An 18558-nucleotide genomic window follows, 5' to 3' on the forward strand; every position below is an offset into this window, starting at 1 on the left:
CCTTGCCAGTGTTTCTTGAGATCAACATCTATGCCAGCTAGCTAAGAGTACGTTTTACTGTACCCTAGCAGCATTTTGTTTTCTTGTGGCTTGTAAATATTTTAAAAGTTTGTCTCAAGCTTATAACTGTAGTTGTGCAACACCATGGGTGTTACATCCCTTTTCTATAAGTGTGTTATATTGTGTTTTGAATCTTCGAGTTAACCCACTAAATCTTTGACCATCCAACCAGCATTGTCACATTCCAACTCCCTTAAGTGAAGGGGAGCTTTTGACACTTGGCAAGTACTGCTTCTTCATGTCACCCAGCAGCTTTTTGGGTTAAAGACTTGGAATCCTACCAAAGATCTACTTGCCATCTAAAGTTGTATGTTCCCATTTCTGCCTTAGTTTTGCAGTGGTCAACATTAGGGAACTCTTTGGTTGTATTTCTGGAATTTCCACCCACAAAGCCTATTATTCCCATTGTTTTGTCAGCCCCACACTTTTTATGTGATGATTATGTACCTCTTAAGTCATTTATTTCCCTGTAATTGCTGGGAAACTTCTCTGTCACTTCTTGGTAATGATGGTTCCAAGGTAGTTGTTGACAGAAGCCCTCCTGGCAGCCCCACTGGGGCAAGCCAGAATGGAATAGTTGACATAGTGGCAAGGAATACCTGAGCTGCACTGGGAAGAGGATGTGTGTTGCTCCCAGGACAGCAACATCTCAACAGTAGACATGAGATCAACTTAGCCAGGAAGTCTGCAATGTAATAAGTTGTCCACTACATCAGCAGAATCACCACTCCTTGTGGTTCTAAGTACTAGGAATTCACATCCAAGGTTGTTGAAACTTTGCATGAGATGTCAGGTAAAGGAGAGAGAATCTATACAAAAGATTTGACAATTTTCCCCCTGGGTTAGTGGTCCTGTACTAAAAAGCAGAACTCCACTCCTTTGGTGTCTTCAGATTTAGGTAATACATATTGAATCAGCTGCTTTCTCTACTACCAAGTTGTGAAAAACTGCCAACAAGGCATTCAACAGCTACAAACAGCTCAAATATTTCACTAAAAGAAATCTAATCTTGGCTAGTGTTAAAGAGGCACAGGGATTAAAAGGTGCCAAAGCTATGGAGCCCCATCTCCCATTCTTTGCCTTTTCTCCACCCTACTTTTTGACTAAGTTAATTTAAATCACATTCCTGAATAAATACTGGCCAACTCTCCCTAGGACAGTGTTAATCAAGAATCCCACTTCTCTTTGTTTGTTTTGAATACCTTGCCTTCCTCTCACTATGGTAGCTTGATGATGATCCACCCTGCTTCCAAGTTGAGTTTATTTTACCGGAGTTTTGTGCCTCGTATGAGTTCCGCTGTTTCTTTTCCACATACCATCTGACCCAGCTAGACAATCAAAATCCCCAGATCTTCCCCCAATGCTCTCCTGTCATTCAAATTCTAAGCCTTATTTACCAGTCAAGTCACATGTTGCCGAAATACAAAGTTTATTGATACTTCTCACGACCCCATTGTTCTTTGTGATCTTTCAGGTACATTATTATTATTCTACACAAACTCTCGGATAAATAATCAGGCACTACTACCTACAGATCGCCTCCTTTTTTACTCCATCCAATGCTTAGGAAGCAGTTGCATAGATGCTATATCTTCCTATTCTACTGATTTAACAAAAAGACCTCTAACTTGTTGTTGAGCACTGTTATTCTGAGATGTTTGACTCCTGAGCCAATTACAGTACTAGGAAATGATACCTTAAAGTCATCACTCAAATGTATATATAATTACTGTTATTTAAACAATCACCACAAATCATTTAAGTATTCTAATGGTTTGTATCCTAAGCTAAATGTGCTGCTTATCAAACACTAATGCTATGGATTAAATATTAAATCAAAAAGCTGTAATTCCAAAGGCCAACCATCTTCATACTATGTTAATAAATAGAGTCTTAGAGTGCTAAGAACATAAGTGTTTTCACACAGCTGACTTCTCGGAATTAAAACTGAGTCCCTATATTTGAACAAGAGATTGCTATTTCTGGTCTCTGAGACATTCAGAAAATGGCTTTCACATAGCATTTTACATTCTCCATATTCTGAAGCACTGCACTGTGTGTGATGTGGGTGTTAGTTCCATCCATGATTTTGCTTCTATGAAAAACTGAAGTAGCATTTATTGTTTTGAAGATTCTTGGAGCGTATTGTATATTGCTGAGGATTACAGTACAGTATGTCCAGGGCAAATGGCAAAGTACCGTATTTTTCTGTGTATAAGACGTCCCCATATATAAGATGACCCCTATTTTTTAAAATCCAAAATTAAGAAATTGGGCCAGAGACCAAACTTGAGCACCAGAACTCAAAGTCGAACCCCTGTGCATTAACCACCCATGTATAAGACAACCCCCCCCCATTTTTTGACTATTTTTTAAAGCAAAAAACATCGTCATATACAGAAAAATATGGTTATAGAGCTAATAAAAGGTATAACTTAGTTGATGCAGTTGTTCAAATTAAAGTATTTAGTTGCAAACAATTGAGTAAAGTGCATTTTGTGCATAAACTTTCTATTAAGTTATGAAATGCCTGTTCTATTACTTAAAATTTGTATCTCACAATTATTCCTAGAAGAGACCCTATAGAAGATACTGTAAAAATCCTAATAGTATTATTTAAAATCTGTATAATTTGTTTAAAATGCCAGGGCCATCTTAAGCATATCGGGCACCCTGGCGCCGTGGTGAGAAGATCGCTCCGGCGCCCCATTTCCCACCGCGGCTGTCTGGCGGGCGCAGCGCTGCTGCAGCGGGAGCAGCCGAGCGGCGCCCCCTAGCGGCCCTGCGCCACCCAGTCTTGCCTTAGAGCCGGCCCTGTAAAATGCTTTATATGCATTATCGTATTTTGTTGTAATTGTATATACAACAGTTATATAAGGTAAATCAGTGTCCTTATACCCCATATTGCAGATGGGGAGAAGTTTCATGAGAGCGGGTTGCTTATCTCAGGCCAGTTAGTAAGTTTACAGCAGAAGCAAGATTTGAAGCAGGAATGCCCTGATACAGAATTCAGTCTCTTAGCCACTATGCTTCATCACGTAAAAATACATTTGAAAATATAATTGGGTACATTAAATAGCAAGCACAGAAAACATCAAAAATGGTACCAGCCAATAAAAGTACGGTAACGCATAAGTGCATGATAAAATAAGAGCTTGGTCAGATATGTTTTAGTAAAGATTTGGATTGATCAGTTAGTCTACGTATGAAAGCAGAGTGATGGAATAGGATAACCAAAGCTCTTAACTAATGTTATCTTAAGGGACATAGGCACAATAAATGTGATTGCTGCAGGGTTTCCCCACTGGCTAACCTGCAGCTGAACTCTTCAATGCACATGCTGTGAAACATAATCCTCTTTACCGCTGTCGTCTTTCTTCCCTACTTCATGTGCCAGGTATGCAAGTGGCACTGCCTAAAATAAATAAAAAACATAGATTGGATGACAAAAAGCTTCAGAGTTTTAATTTTTTGCTTTAAAAAAATGCAAAATTGATAAAATGAGTTTTGAAGAATCCCGTATCCTTCAATTTGCATATTACATGATCTTTAAAACCACACAACTCAACTTCAGTTACGTATGAAGTAGATGATTGTATTTGTCCCCTCAACTTCATCCTGAATGTTCATGTATATAGATGTATGTGTATGTGTGCATTATATATGGGATGATAGCTCTTTCTGTCATCTCTTTACACTTTTAGAATACAAAACTAAAACTTCCTTTTACTATGTTAATGCTAAACTGGTTTCTGAAGTGGTTGATTGTGTTTCATTCACAAAAATAGAAATGTAATTTTCTTACCTTGAAGTTATTCCACCTATTGCTACCGAGTGCCAAATCTAAATCATACCTTAGGTTTGTTTTTTGTCTTGTCTATGAAAGACCACATACTATCTTAAATGTAACACAGTTCATCCTTGCCTCATCAAAATCTTTGTTGTTGTTGTTGTTGTTGTTGTTTGCTCATTCATTTGACTTTGACAAATGCCCTTTTAAAACTGAATATAGCATCTGAACTTTTTAGTATGTCCCTAGTCTACATTTTGTTGCAAATTGTTATGGACTGTACAACAGTTAACTCTGATGCTTTAAAGCTGATGTGATTTTTTTTTGAAAGAAGAGCTGCCTTATAAAGGAGAAAAATGTAATCAAAACAGTAATATGAATATGTGTGCATTGATATTTCTATGCAAAAGGATGTAGTGGCCTGCCAGGAATAACCAAACCATAACAGTTGTTTGTAATCCTGGGTGCACTGATTTAAACAGTGCTCTCATTCTCCTACTCATATTGAAATACCGCCCTTCAATGAGGCCAAACTTAGATTCACGAAATGTTTAGGGGTATGCGTACCCTGCATCCCCCCAGAAAAAAAGCACTGGATTTAAATCAAGTTAACTCAAATTAACGTTTTAAATCAACAAGAAAAATGGCTAATTTAAAGCACTGATTTTAAAAGAAGTTTTGTTTTGAAACTTCATATTTTTTCCTAAATAATGATGCAAACCATGACCACTAAACAAATAATTTAGAGTTGCAAAACCATACTATAAATAATTTTGCATGCTTTCTGTAGAGGGCATATATTTTAATATTCTTACGACCAGCATCCATAACAGTCTGCAAGGTTAACACCTCAGACATATGCATGTTTACTCAGAAATAAGTCCTCTTGAGCTCAGTGGGGCTTTCTCCCAAGTCAGGAAGTAAAGAAACCTGCACACGGTACAGTTTTGTCTTTCATGCATCTTTGCAGCGTTGTTTCTTTTGCCCTTGGCACAGCCCCACCCTCACAGAAAAAGGAGCAAGCAGAAATGAAGTGAACTGATACGTCAAAGCAGGGTAGACTAGAACAGTTTATTTCCAATTAAATTAATAATAAAAGTCATAAAATCTTTTTTAGCTGGAATGAAAGAGAGAAAAAATAAGGTTAGGTCTTTGCCTCGGATTTTTAAAAATTGTTATCAAACCTATCTTTAGTTGTTTTTATTGTACAACTGTGAATCACCTTGAGATTTATATGAAAGGTGATTAATAAATGAAAATAAGCATCCTTCAAATTTCTAAAATTATTCTCAAGCTCATTAAAAAAATTGCAGTGTTTTATTGATTGATTTTAATCTGCTCTGGTTTTATATGGTGTGAAAATATATCATTTTGAGTGTGCATTTTATATTAATTTCCTGTTAGCTGTCTTGGGCACATTCACATGGAAAGACTGAATATAATGTGGATAAATTGAATCTGAGATAAGCAAGATTTCCAGGCTTACCCTCCCATTGAAGAGGGAAAACTGAAGTGGTTGCCGGGTCAGCCGGGGGCAGGAACGATCCACAGGCCTGTCTTGGAGACACTGAGCACATATTCAGAGTCCAGCAGAGATAAAACACAGATGGAGCCAGGCTGAGGTTGTCTACTAAAAGCTACTTTATTAAGCGTAAGGCAGAACAAAAGAAAAACATGTCTCCTCTCGCTGAGAGAAGTCCAAAGAAGAAAAAGTACAAACGGAAACAGAATACAGCAAACATCCGCTCCCGTGATTCCAACAATCTTGGCTGGAATGCATAACACAGGCATGTGACCTGCACAGTGAGAGGAATAGAAACCTAACAGTGGTGTGGCAAAGACCATTTTCATGGGGAAATGTCAAGGGTGCTTCACAGCCAAATGAATGCATACAGCAGATAGTTAACTCTTTCTTAAATAATATTTTATTAAAGCTTTTTCATAATACAATAAGATAAAAGAAACTAATCTAAACAAAAACAAAAACAGAGAAAGAGAAAAAACACCAAAAGAAAACCAATAGAAAAATGAAACAGAAAAAGAGAAAGGGAAAAAAAGAGAAAGAAAAATGAGGACTTCCAATTTTCTGTCTGACCACTACATAAAATTAATTATTCAAAATATTCACTCTAGAAAGATATCCAACTAATCTACTTTCTGTTACACAATAATTTCCCAATCTTTCCCAATAATTTTTCTAATCTTTTCCAATAATTCCAACAATTTTTCAATCCAATTTTCCAGTCCAAATGTCTCAGATTAATTCATTTTGCTTTTTAAACAAAGTCCATCTTTGCCGACACGAGTACAGTGATCATATATTAAAATAATATTCCATAATTATTCCCTTATGTATGGTATTCATTAATTTGTACCCAGTTCTGTATCTTCTGTTCCCATTTCCTGTTGTATTTTCTGTGGTTTTCCAACCTGATTTAAAGAAATGATTCCTCCTATTTACACCTCTTCAAAGAAAAGCCCCCTGCCCCCGATTTCATTCCAAGTTGTGCACAAGTCTCTCTCTCAACTCTATCTCTGCTAGCTCAGGACGTTTCTTCATCTCTCCATCCATTGTTTCATTCCACTCCTCCAACATCACAACTCTATCATTTGACTGTTTCATTCCTCTAAACACCTGTGTGAAGGAGTTTTCCATTTCACCCTCTGTTGCTACCAACTCTATCATTTCACCTTCCTGTTCTGGCAATCCTTTATCCAAATTGTTCTCCAAAGTCTCTGTATCCTCTTTGATTCCGCTTTCCAGTTCATTCTTCTCTTGTCTGCTTTTATTCACCATCTCATCATTCTCTGGTGTAATCATTTTTATTTGCTCATCAAACATTTGCTGAATTGACCCTTCTTAAATCCAGAAAGTAGCTCACACACCAGATGTAAATTTTCACCAGCAGATAGAAAACCTCTCTCAGTGATAAATTATGACTGTCTCAGAGATAATTAGAGAAAGGAAGGCTTTTGCAGACCCTACACCCATTAGGGCTCTTATGTGGGTTTTGGGCACTTAAATCACTCACTCCCGTCCGAGTTCCCAGGAGCTAACTTCTCAGTCTTGTGGCATAGTAAATGGCTTTTTCTGAGCATCAGAGGTTAATCCCTTGTTCTACAGCTTCTACAGCTCTGGATATCTACACTCTCTATGGAGCAGCTGCCACAACAGCAGACCACTCCCCCTCTACCAGTTTATCTACCTTCCCTGATGGACTGCATGACAGAAGCTACACCTGCGTGGAAGCTTCCTCTCCAATCCCTTTTCAATCCCCTCCTGGGAGACAGTGGTGCAGGAGAGAGGGTGGGGAAGCTCCTAGTCCTTCACTTATCTGACCTGCCTTTCCCTCCCCTTCTTCCAACACATCCTGTGCTCCACCCTCCAGCTCTGAAAAGTGCCCTGCTTCCAACTCTTGCTTCCTGGCCTGTGCAGTACCGCATATGTCATTGACCCCCTCTCGTGAGTCAGACCCCCAGTGCACACTTGTCAGCATCCTGCCAGTCCTGACCAGGAAACCCTTTTACCCTGACCCCGGTTGTGTTGGGAGCAGCTCTTCAAAGCTCATTGAAAATGGATCAGTTGACACAAATTTCTTGCATGTTTTCAATGGAGTGTTAAGGCAAAATAGATTTTCTTTATCCCTAGCAATAATTATGCTCTCTCCGTGTTGATTCGTCCTTTTATAGATTAACTTTCATTCTTTACAGAGTGCTGTATTTGTGATGCAGAGATGCTGCTACTGCATAAATTAGTTTAAAGCTTTAATAAGTCCAATAGCAATAAGGAATAATGTCTTTTATGTGGCAATTTTCCTGTGGTTTTGTGACAGGAGGGCACTACATAGGAATAAAGCTGTAAAACTTTTTTTTTACCTCATCTGAAATGTTTATGCACCATTTCCTTGGTTGAATGAGTCAGCTGGCACTGCAGTACATTGCCACTGCCTAAAGAAACCTTCATAGCCTAATATGCAATATCACTCTTCTGCAGTAGCTAAAGTAAGATTAGTCTCTTCTATTTTGCAATTTCTTTAGCACTAATGCCTTTGATGTTTTTGGAAAGCAAGTCACAGCACAGCAACACTTTAAATAAAACTCTGCAGTTCGTATTCTTAAATAAGCTTCTTTGACTTTTCATTTCATCCTTGGATTTTGAAGTACAATTTTATTAGTGTTCAAAGCATACAATTATAAAGTTATAAAATATGCCTGACTCTAGAGCAATGACCATTTATGCTAATTGTAACTAATTTTAAAAAGTTGCCTACATTCCTTAAGGGTTGTATTCAAGTAAGTTATATTCAGGGTAGACCAATTGAAAAATGTGGACTAACATAGATGCACTGATTTCAATGGGTTTACTCTGGGTACAGCTTGGATAAAATACTAAATGTTTTTCTAATGTTTTTCATAAAGAGGGGCCTATATGTCATCTCAGTAAATATAATTTTACAGCAGTGGAATTGGGAGCAACCCACTGCAGTGACATTATAAAGCTTGAAAAACAGTTTTAACACACTTTGTAAAGTGTCAAATGTCTGTAATTTAAACGTATTTTTGCTGAATAGCTATGGTCATAAAGTTTAAATGTTCTTCCCCATTCTGATTAAATGCAGTAGCTGTCTTGAATAGGAAATTCTATGTAAAACATTTCTGAACAGTGCCTGTGCACAGACCAAATTTTATATCTATAAGTGATACGGTATGTTCTATTGCTGATATGCTGTTAACAGTTTAGAACAGGCACCCCCAAACTGTGGCCCTCCAGATGTTTTGGCCTACAACTCCCATGATCCCTAGCTAACAGGACCAGTGGTCGGGGAAGATGGGAATTGTAGTCCAAAACATCTGGAGGGCCGAAGTTTGGGGATGCCTGGTTTAGAAAGATTTCCTGAATTTGAAAATTCAATCTACCGTTTCCAGTAGAAAAACACCTTATTTTTTCTTCATCTTTATCTGTTTGAGTTAATTCAAATATTAATATTTAGCTATGGATCCAAGATATCTCATAGGAACACTTAAAAGAAGGGCTTTTCAGATGCTTGCTTAGCATAGAATTATTGTTTATAAATGGAGAGTTATCTGTCTTTTAGCCTGATCCTCTACCTATGAAGTGGCTAAGAGTGGTCTGTTCTATTTCATCGTTGGCATAGGATCATATCTAATGGTGAGATACAAACGGAAGAAAACCAGCAAGAGTCTTGCTGTCTCCTGTCCCTCTTAATAATTACTGCAGGGGGTATGGGTGCTGAAATGCTGATTCAGCTGCATATACAAGTGCTTTGGAGCGCACAACTTAAGAGTTACCTTAACACCAAGCCAGCCCTTCTTGCTACTGACTTTTATGCTGTTGCATAGGAGGTAAAGTGGTGAGGCGCAACAGTCCAACACCCTGCATACACACACTCTACATCTGTACTGTATTTATACTAGTCCATTGTGTTGCTGGTGACAACCTGTGCATGCTCCAGGGTGAGGGAAGCCTTGGAGACATGCAGACGGTGGGGAGAATAAACAAGTGGAGGGCAGAGTGGGCAAATAAGCTGGTTGTGCAGCGGGGAGTAGGTTGAGCAGGAGGAGAGGTGCAGTAGCATGGGCGAGTGTGTGGGGCCTGTGGCAGTTGAGCAAGAGGGGTAGTGAAGGGTTGATGGCCAGTAAAATGAGCAGGGGCATCTGCTGTGTGTGTGCGTGTGTGTGTGCGTGCACGCATGCTATTTCTTCCTACAGCTATCAGGCCCACTTATGCCCCAGCATAACATTTTTGCTTGTGAATTTATGCAAGTACAGCAATAATTAAATCCCATCCTGAGCTTTCATGCAAATAATGCCTTAGGAGGTCAGGTGTAAACAAAACTTGTAATTGACCCTGTTCGCGTCTGGAATGTTTGTATATGCCTTGTTTCCACAACAACGTTGTGTCTTGAATCAACTGTCTCCACGACACATCTGTCATACAGAATCCATGCCATGTTTTCATTTTAATATTTGTGTATTTAAATGCATTGCTTTGCTACAAGAATTTATATCTTCTGACTTTATTCCTGTTTTGTAATTTTGTTCTCTTCCAAGGTTATGCCTTTCTGCTATTCCAGGAAGAAAGCTCTGTGCAAGCTCTAATAGATGCCTGTCTGGAAGAGGATGGGAAACTTTATCTATGTGTATCAAGTCCCACTATCAAGGACAAACCAGTAAGTAAATCAACATACTACCTTTAAAGTATATATATATAAATATAGCTGAAAGTCAACTACTGTTGTGCAAAAATGGCTGTCTCTGTCCTGTTATTTTGAATGTTATACTGGCATATTGCTTTAGCGTATATTGACCATGTTAAACTTCAGTAAATGTCAGAACAATTTAGCATTCAAAAGTCTTTCCTTTGAGATTGTATAATAGATTAATGCCCTGGTCCAACAAACGGATCCATGTACGAGCGCTCTAGTGAGCACACAAAACAGCTTTATCATGCGTGTTAATGTACTCTTTATGTGCATCCCTTTCCACGTGCTGGTTAGCTCCTTTCATTTGAAATGTAGATACTCCAATGTAAAAGAAATTATTTGCAAGTGTATATGGCTCTTTCGACTGGGTTGTGAGTCAGTTTGTGTATGGGATGTTTAAGCTTGCAAATAACAACCTTATTTTTCCTTAAGTTCCATTGCTGCAGACATAACAGTACTGAATTCTGTAGAGTTGTAGGCAGCCTAGCAGTACTGCATGAAAAGTAAAATATCACAAGTGAATGATATTTCATGGTGTAAGGCAGTGTATAGGTAAAACACATGAGCTGATATTTTTACATTCTTATTCAGTCTTAATATATAGTCTAACATTAGTGAACAGGCTTTTGGTTTGTGTGTGCTCCTGCCGCCACCCCCGTAAGTATGGCCACAGTGAGACTTTTGGTTCCATCTAGTGAGCACCAAGGAGATACAGCATTGGTTATGGGCAAGCCTGCTGCCTGCATCCTTTTACATAGCTGCGTAAGTTGATGCTTTTATGATGGTGCTTAAGTGCAGCGTATCTGTTCTGACTAATTCTAGAACACCCCATCTTCATTGGTTTGTATTTATATGGAATTAACTGGTTATACTGCTAACTATTAGAAATGGGAAAGGATTAAAAGTTGTCACTTGACTTTTGTTACTTTCAAAATAGAAGTTTAAAATGAAGCTGATCTTTTGGCTTTTTCAGGTGCAAATTCGACCTTGGAATTTAAGTGACAGTGACTTTGTAATGGATGGCTCTCAACCTTTAGACCCCAGAAAAACTATTTTTGTTGGAGGAGTCCCACGACCCCTCAGAGCTGGTAAGTGAATATGTTTAATGGTTACCAAAATCATGAACAATGAAACGGTTAATGATTGATGCAGTAATAGTCTCTAGAGCTTGTCATTATATTTCAAATTGGCAAAGACTTCGATGTGGTTTTTTCCCTTAGGCAGCAAGATTAAGGAACAGACTACACATTATACAGTATTATGTCAGTTTAAATAATTATCTTCATTAAATGTTTCTTGAAAAAACACTTGCATTGAGATACTGACCGCTCTGCATTTTAAACAGTGAAATGTAAAAAAATTCATTTTAAAAGTGTAATCAGTTGATTCTCATAGATAGGTAACTGATAAGAACTTGTTTACATTTCTGGTATTCTGTTTGTCTTTGTTTATAAAGTTTGTTTTCTGTTGCATTTGGCTTTGTTTGCTTTTTTAGGATTTTTGTCTTTTACACGGTCAATCATTTCCATTTCCTGTTTTAGATTACTTGGGGCTATAACTGTTAAGAATTTTGCTTTTTTATATATGTAGACTAGTCACAAATTAGCTTCTGGAAGTTGAATGAATGTATAGGTATTTTATAGTTTAATATTCTTTTACAGTTGAACTAGCAATGATTATGGATCGTTTGTATGGAGGAGTCTGCTATGCTGGCATTGATACGGACCCAGAGCTGAAATACCCAAAAGGTGCTGGTAGAGTGGCTTTCTCCAATCAGCAGAGCTATATTGCTGCTATAAGTGCTCGCTTTGTCCAGCTCCAACACAATGACATTGATAAACGGGTAAGCAAAATGTCATATGACTGATTGACACGGCTGACAAATTGTGCAGGCATCTTAAGTGGGCTCAAATCATTTGCCCATCTTATGCACCACTTTCTCCTCCAACTAAAAATTGCTATCAAGAATCTTGGGCTGTGGCCTTTTCAAGTCCTACTTGAGGAGATCTTTTAACTGGAGATACCAAGGAACGTTCTTCATGTAATGCATGACCTCGACAGCAGTGCTACGAGCCCTCCCATGAGTTTGTGATTGATCACTTGAAGTCTGTTTTAATGGCCAAAATTTAGTGTTTGCTATATTTTAAAATGTAAATTCTTTCCAATCTCAAATGGGTTTCAATAACAGTGTGCAAAATCAATATTGTCTTCATAAGTGAAGACATAGTACAATTTCCTTATTACTTTTTTCTCCTGGAAATGTTCCATTTCTGTAATATACTTTTGGATATAACAGTAGTTGGGCAAAAGTACTGTGGTTAAATGTGGGAAGGTGGAAGAATAGCAGATATTCAAAAGTATGTGAGGTCAAAGCAACAATACCCTTTCCTTTGAAAATGATTTCCTTCATAGTCTTAATTCATCCCAGAGCAAAAACTGCTGCTGTTGGTATTTTAACAAAAATTGTTGTGAAAATGGCACATGTATATTTGTACAGGCTTAACCTTTTTTACATAGAAATGTATTTTTTATGAAATAAAATAGGGAATGTGAAAAAAATCCAAAGATTTTAGCTTTTTAAAGCTCTAATTGAATATCCAAATGGCACTGCCACCCCACCCCACCCAGGAGAGAGCAAACTCTCTAGACTTTACTTAGAAAAAAAGAACCCACATAGATTTTAATGAGAAATATGTAAGCATGTTCCATTGAAACCAGTGAGATATAAGGATGCTTAACTTTGGCTGACTCATATCCTTACAGATTTATAATTTTTAAGTGTGATGAATCTGATAGGGCTTAATCTATAAAGCCATTAATTCTTGCATGACTGGAACCATCAGTGTTAATCCTGAGTCATGCTGTCGCTTTGGCTCAAATGCTGAGCTCAGAATATAATTACCTTGACACTGAATCATTATAGACTTATTTTGGCAATAGCATCTAATGTTATGAAAAGAAAAATGGGACAGGACAAGAAAGACAAGGCTTTTTCTACTCTGATCACTTTTTCCAGTGATCATGACAAGGTTAATGTTTTAATGTGGTTGTTTTATTGGGCTTGAAGTTCTACGTTTAGATCACTGTCTAGTACTTTAAACTTGATCCTAATATAAAGTAGATCCTAAACATTTGCTATTGTAATAGGAGTGGGGTGCTATTAATACGTCAAAAGGATTTAAAAGAACAGATTTTGAAAACATTAGACTTTTATGCTGATGTATGAAGGCTCATTCATGGGTTACGTAACGATGCAAATGGAAGTTCCAGCAAATGCTTTGAAGCATAGCAGACTCCCTAGGTCGATGGTGACTGACATTGTCAATGACTTCTAGTTCCTTCCTCCTCCTGCAGTCTTCCTCCCCAGACTTCTCTCTTTTTCGGTGCAGTTCTCCAAACGCTGCAGGAGAGCTGTGGCCAGGAAATAACGAGGGTTAGTTTTTGTAAGGTTTCTGGATAGACTTGCTCTAGCTAAAATTGGAACTGAGAATTTTGATACTATTAACCTGGAAGGTTAATTTAATAGTAATGAAACAAGGACACATTCTTGCTGCTCTTGCCTGAGGCTTGTCTTGCAATATGGGTGTCCATGTGGAGGTGGCAATTGTCCCCACTCTAGTCCTGATTCCCATCTTTAAGTTTACTTTGTCCCCACCCCAGAAAGACTCCTGTGGACACCCATGATGGTAATGTACAATTGTGGGAGCACTGACAGATCACTTTCTAAACCCATGCACTTCTGTGATGTGACAAACTGTACCAGCCAGAAGCACCACATTGTCTCTGATACTGAAAAGCTAAGTAGAGTGTGTGTTGTTACTGACTATTCTGGCAAGTTTATACACTATACAGGTTTGCCCTGCATTCAGATGAATGAGATGAATTCACAGAACCTTCTTTATATTTTGGGTTATTTTGTGTTTCCCCTCCCCTTCTGTAGGTGGAAGTGAAGCCATATGTGCTTGATGATCAGATGTGTGATGAATGCCAGGGCACTCGCTGTGGTGGAAAATTTGCTCCATTTTTCTGTGCCAATGTTACCTGCTTGCAGTATTACTGTGAATACTGTTGGGCCAGCATTCACTCTCGTGCTGGGCGAGAGTTCCACAAACCACTCGTGAAGGAAGGGGGAGATCGGCCACGCCACGTTCCGTTCCGTTGGAGCTGAAGTCTGGGCCTAAATCCAGCAGCAAAGAAGTACTGGAACTGAAGAAATTGAAGGGAGAAGAGAGTGCTGCCTCAGGGCTTTAGTGTTCTGGAAATCTGTGCATTCATCCTTTACTTTAATGAAGAGATGGGTCTTTTTATTACGATTACTATGATGATGATGATAATTATGATTATTTACAGCCACATTACTGAACTCTGTGTCCAGTATAATACAAGCCTAGCAGAGTGTAACTATACTGATTTTGCACTTTGATTCACACAAACATCTGCTTGGTACCTTAATTTCTTACACGAGACTTGTCATGTCTGACAATAAGTAGACTGCCATTCTCATCAGCCTTTACTGAGTTGGTGTGTATGTGATAAAGATTTTTAAAATTATAATTTTATTTTAAAACTGGAGCATGCACTTATTTTCAGAAACTTATAGACTTGCCCCTAGCAGATGACTTACCAAAGGTAACACTCACAAGTAGATAGGTGGCAGATGTAGCAAAAACTTTAAATGGATATTCAGCAATCATTAGTTTGGGTCATTTAGAATAGGAATAACCCTGAAAAGCCTTTAGTTGCTCTCCATTTTTACTGGTAAGGTTGATTGATACCTCATAAGCTGGATCACATTTTCTCCACCCCCACCCCTTTTTGTTTTGCTGAGGGTTTCCTATTTGGTTAGGTCTTTTAGTGTTATGTAAATGTATGCTGCAATAGCTTTTGCTGCTATTAAGATGGTATTTACTAATACCACAGTACTCTATTCAAGCTAGGGTATCTATCAGTTTAAAAGATGATTATATGATTTAAAACCGTGATGGCTGCTGAAAGGAGATCTGTATAGCTTCCAAGGAAGGTCAATAGTTTTGACTGCATGTTTACTTAAATCAGGTTGCTGCATGCAATAAAAATTTTTTATATATGTCTCAAATGAAAATCTGCCCACAATGCACCAATTAAGGATTTATATAGACTACAAATTACTTGTTATTAAAAACAAGACAAAACCCACACACAGACTTAGCACACCAGACACAAATTACTGACTGGAGGAAGGCATGCCTCAGTAAATGTAAATGCTTCTGAAATTAGGATCAGCCCTTTGCAGTATGAACTATATTACAACAAATATTTTTTAAAATACCTAGATGTCGAATATCCTTAAAACAAATTTCTGAATGATAGACGAAGTACTTCGCGGTGCTCTGTTATATATTGTGCAATTTATTTTATATAGTAAAAGTGATTATGTCTAGTACTGTGATCAAACTTAACTGTTCAAGCCTCTATATCTAACGTTCAATCACTTCTGAAAGATACAGATACATATGCACACTCACGAAATGAATTATGAGCTCTTTAATTCCAATCTCATAAATGCTTGCACCATTTATGTAGCTGCAGCCCTTGTCCAGAAAACCAAAGAGCTCATGGCAGCGTATGTACACTACTAACTTCACTAATAGGCTGATAAACTAGGCACATTTTATGAAAGGTGGGGGGAAGTGGTGCTAAAGAAATGTCTGCATACAAAAGTTAACTTGCAAGATGTCTACTCTCTGGGTGTGACATTTAATTTCTTGAACCCTGGATGTATCCTGTGAAGCTTGAATATATTTGAGATCTACTTTATAGCAGTGGACATTTTTTTAGCATGTATTATGGGCGTGCAAGACAAACACATAAGCACACATTAGTGTGCTAACTATAAGAAAGTGAGGACGTGTACACTATTCTTCTGCATTTTTTGTGAGTTCCCTTCTCCACCCCCACCCCCTGGGAGTTCTGGGGACAATCTGACTGGATCTGGCACCGCATAGTAGATTTAAATGTTAACAGATTTTGTGTGTTGTGATGGCCTTGTTAATGTCTAACTTTGTACGTTTTTCTTTCAATGTTTAGTTGCAATTAATGGCTCTGAAAGAAACTTTGTGTTTAGAAAAATAGTTTTTTACTGGTTTAAAAACAAAACAAAACCATTCATAGTATCCCTTCACGTTTTCTTCTGGGCATTTTTGTGATATTGCTTTATCCAGCCCAGCTGTCTTTTTTCTTCTGTTTGGGGTTTCTTTTCTTTTCATCTATAAAAGATTTGTTATGCACTACTTTTTGTATCTAGACAGTTTTCAATAGTTGGCAGATTATTCTTTTTTAAAAGAAAAAGGCATGCTTTCTGACTGACATGATCTTTTGCAATACCTCAATTTTGAAATATAGGAAAGAAAATATTTTCTAAGTAAGTTTATTCAGAAAAAAATATATATTAATTTAATTCTGCGAGAAAATGATTTAACAGATGGGTAACTTTATTTTTTTCATGCTTATTTGCGTTTTTGAAAATGAAGAAGTTAGAGCTTTATAACTGTAATATTGAAGATCATAGCTAACCTACAGAAGTCTACCTAATTATGTGAAACAATAATACACAGTTTTGAAGAAATATCCCTCTCTCATTGTACAAACACCCCGGAAAGAAAGGAGGGAAAGAGCGAGAAAAAGAGATGCTGGAAGTTATATAAGTAATAACATGAAATCAAAAACACAGCAACGAAAGGTGTAAAACAAACTGCATTTGGTGCTGGAAGTTGTGAATAGAAGGTGAAAAAATATTTTTTCCCTTAATTTGTATATTTATAATCAAGCAATTATGCACGACTGACCAGAATTGTGAGAGTTCTTCTGTTTGTATTTTTTTAAAGATACTTTTTTAGTTTATTAAATTATAACATGGTCCCTTTTTGTTTTGTAAATGAATGTGCCCCCTAAGTTGTTAATATGTTATATTATTATGAGAGGGTCCTTCAAGAAAAGAAGTTATTTTTTAAAATAAGGTGTTCTGAACTGCAACTTGACTAAGAAGTCCCTGGGTACAACAGGTCCTCTTGTGGCCTTCTCTTGATGTGAGACTTGAACTAGTCGATTTTTTTTGAAGGCAACTTAACCTCGACTATTTGTTGTTATGTGCAATACTGTTTGTACTGTTTGTATAAAAAAAGAAAAAAGAAAAGAAAAAAGGCATAAATCTTTATTGCAGATTTATTTTCATTGCAAACTTTAGACATTGTGATTCACTAAGATCATTTTTCTACTGTCAAATATGTACCTTTTCTTCATGCTGGTATTTTTTCAATAGTAATGTAGCCTTTGTACTGAGACAAATTTTCATTGTTATTTTTAGAAAGATTTTTTGCTAAGAGAAATTTAAACATTGACATATTTTTCATTTTTATTTCAGATTTTCTTTAAGGAGTGCTTTCTCAACCATTAATATAGTTGTTTCTGGGAGAGACTTTCATATCTGGTCAATGTCATTATTATTTTGTATTTTTACTTGGAATAAATTAATTTTATGATGCTAATTCTTTAAAAGTTTATTTTTTTCATTTTCAGTTATTTTTGAAGCTAAAAAAACCTTTGTAATATTGTTACTAAAAGTGTCTAGTTTTTTGAAATGCAAAGCTTTATGTATTAACTCGCTGTTGTGGTTTACAATGGTGTGGAAATGGTTGGATATGTAAAATGATTGAAAAACTGTAATGAATAATTGGGCAATAAAATTACAGAATGAAGCAGGAAAATGATGTGATATTTTTGAGAAGCCTTTTTTCCCTTTGTCAGAATGATTTAGGAAGATATTAGGGATGTCACAGTACCAGTTCGCTGTCTAGATTTATACAACACCAATGCTGATAAAACACTATTGCTGTTGTAATTAACTCCAATCTACAAAAATAACAGGCTGTTTAGTGTAATGCAAATTTGCTCCCTCCCCCCATTAGCATAGGCCCAGTCAGCATTCCTGCAAGTGCCGGAAATAAATAAATGGAGACTACACAGCATTAATGCTCGGTCAATTCCCCCCCCCCCCGCCAATACTCTTTACGGTCTCTTTTGGACTGTTATTTTAAATCTCTCCCAACATGCTTCAGTGTGATCTGCCATTATCTTATTTATTCCACTCGCCCCTCATGCTGCATTATTCATGCACTTCTTAAAGTGGCATCCCAGAACAAATGGAGGAAGTTGTATAGTATCTGCATAATGTTACAGTGCAATTACCATACAGTGTAATTTATGACATAGTTAGTGCTAAGTAATGCATGTGTAGCAACCGTTATTACTATATATCTGAGCACTTTTTTGAGCTGCTTGTATATTTATCCCTTTGTGTTGGCCCTTTTTAAAAATAAGTATCACAGGTGCAACGTCTGTTGCTGCTATCAAAACACTGCTTCACTTTATGTAGTTCATCACCACCACCCTTTGCCTATCTAATCCTTACCTTTTTGCTGTTATCCTGGCAGATTTTTTGTGCTGATG

At 37.3% G+C, this 18558-nt stretch overlaps 1 protein-coding gene across 11 annotated transcripts in view; it reads left to right on the top strand.

Moving 5' to 3' along the window:
- Positions 1 to 17816, top strand: part of CPEB3 (cytoplasmic polyadenylation element binding protein 3) — a 72208-nt gene extending 54392 nt beyond the window's left edge. For 8 of the 11 annotated variants that reach the window (XM_088670366.1, XM_088670374.1, XM_088670365.1 and 5 more), the window contains 4 exons: positions 9923 to 10041; positions 11048 to 11162; positions 11736 to 11917; positions 14015 to 17226. In XM_088670366.1, coding sequence (XP_088526492.1) covers positions 9923 to 10041; positions 11048 to 11162; positions 11736 to 11917; positions 14015 to 14242 — 644 coding nt within the window. In that variant the 3' untranslated portion in view covers positions 14243 to 17226. Of the gene's footprint in view, positions 1 to 9922; positions 10042 to 11047; positions 11163 to 11735; positions 11918 to 14014 lie in introns of all 11 variants that reach the window. The other 3 variants (XM_088670369.1, XM_088670368.1, XM_088670367.1) reach the window with 1 other exon arrangement.
- Positions 17817 to 18558: the final 742 nt, after the last annotated feature.

The sequence above is a fragment of the Zootoca vivipara genome, chromosome 5, assembly GCF_965207765.1.
Source record: "Zootoca vivipara chromosome 5, rZooViv2.hap1.1, whole genome shotgun sequence".
Lineage (NCBI taxonomy): Eukaryota > Metazoa > Chordata > Lepidosauria > Squamata > Lacertidae > Zootoca > Zootoca vivipara.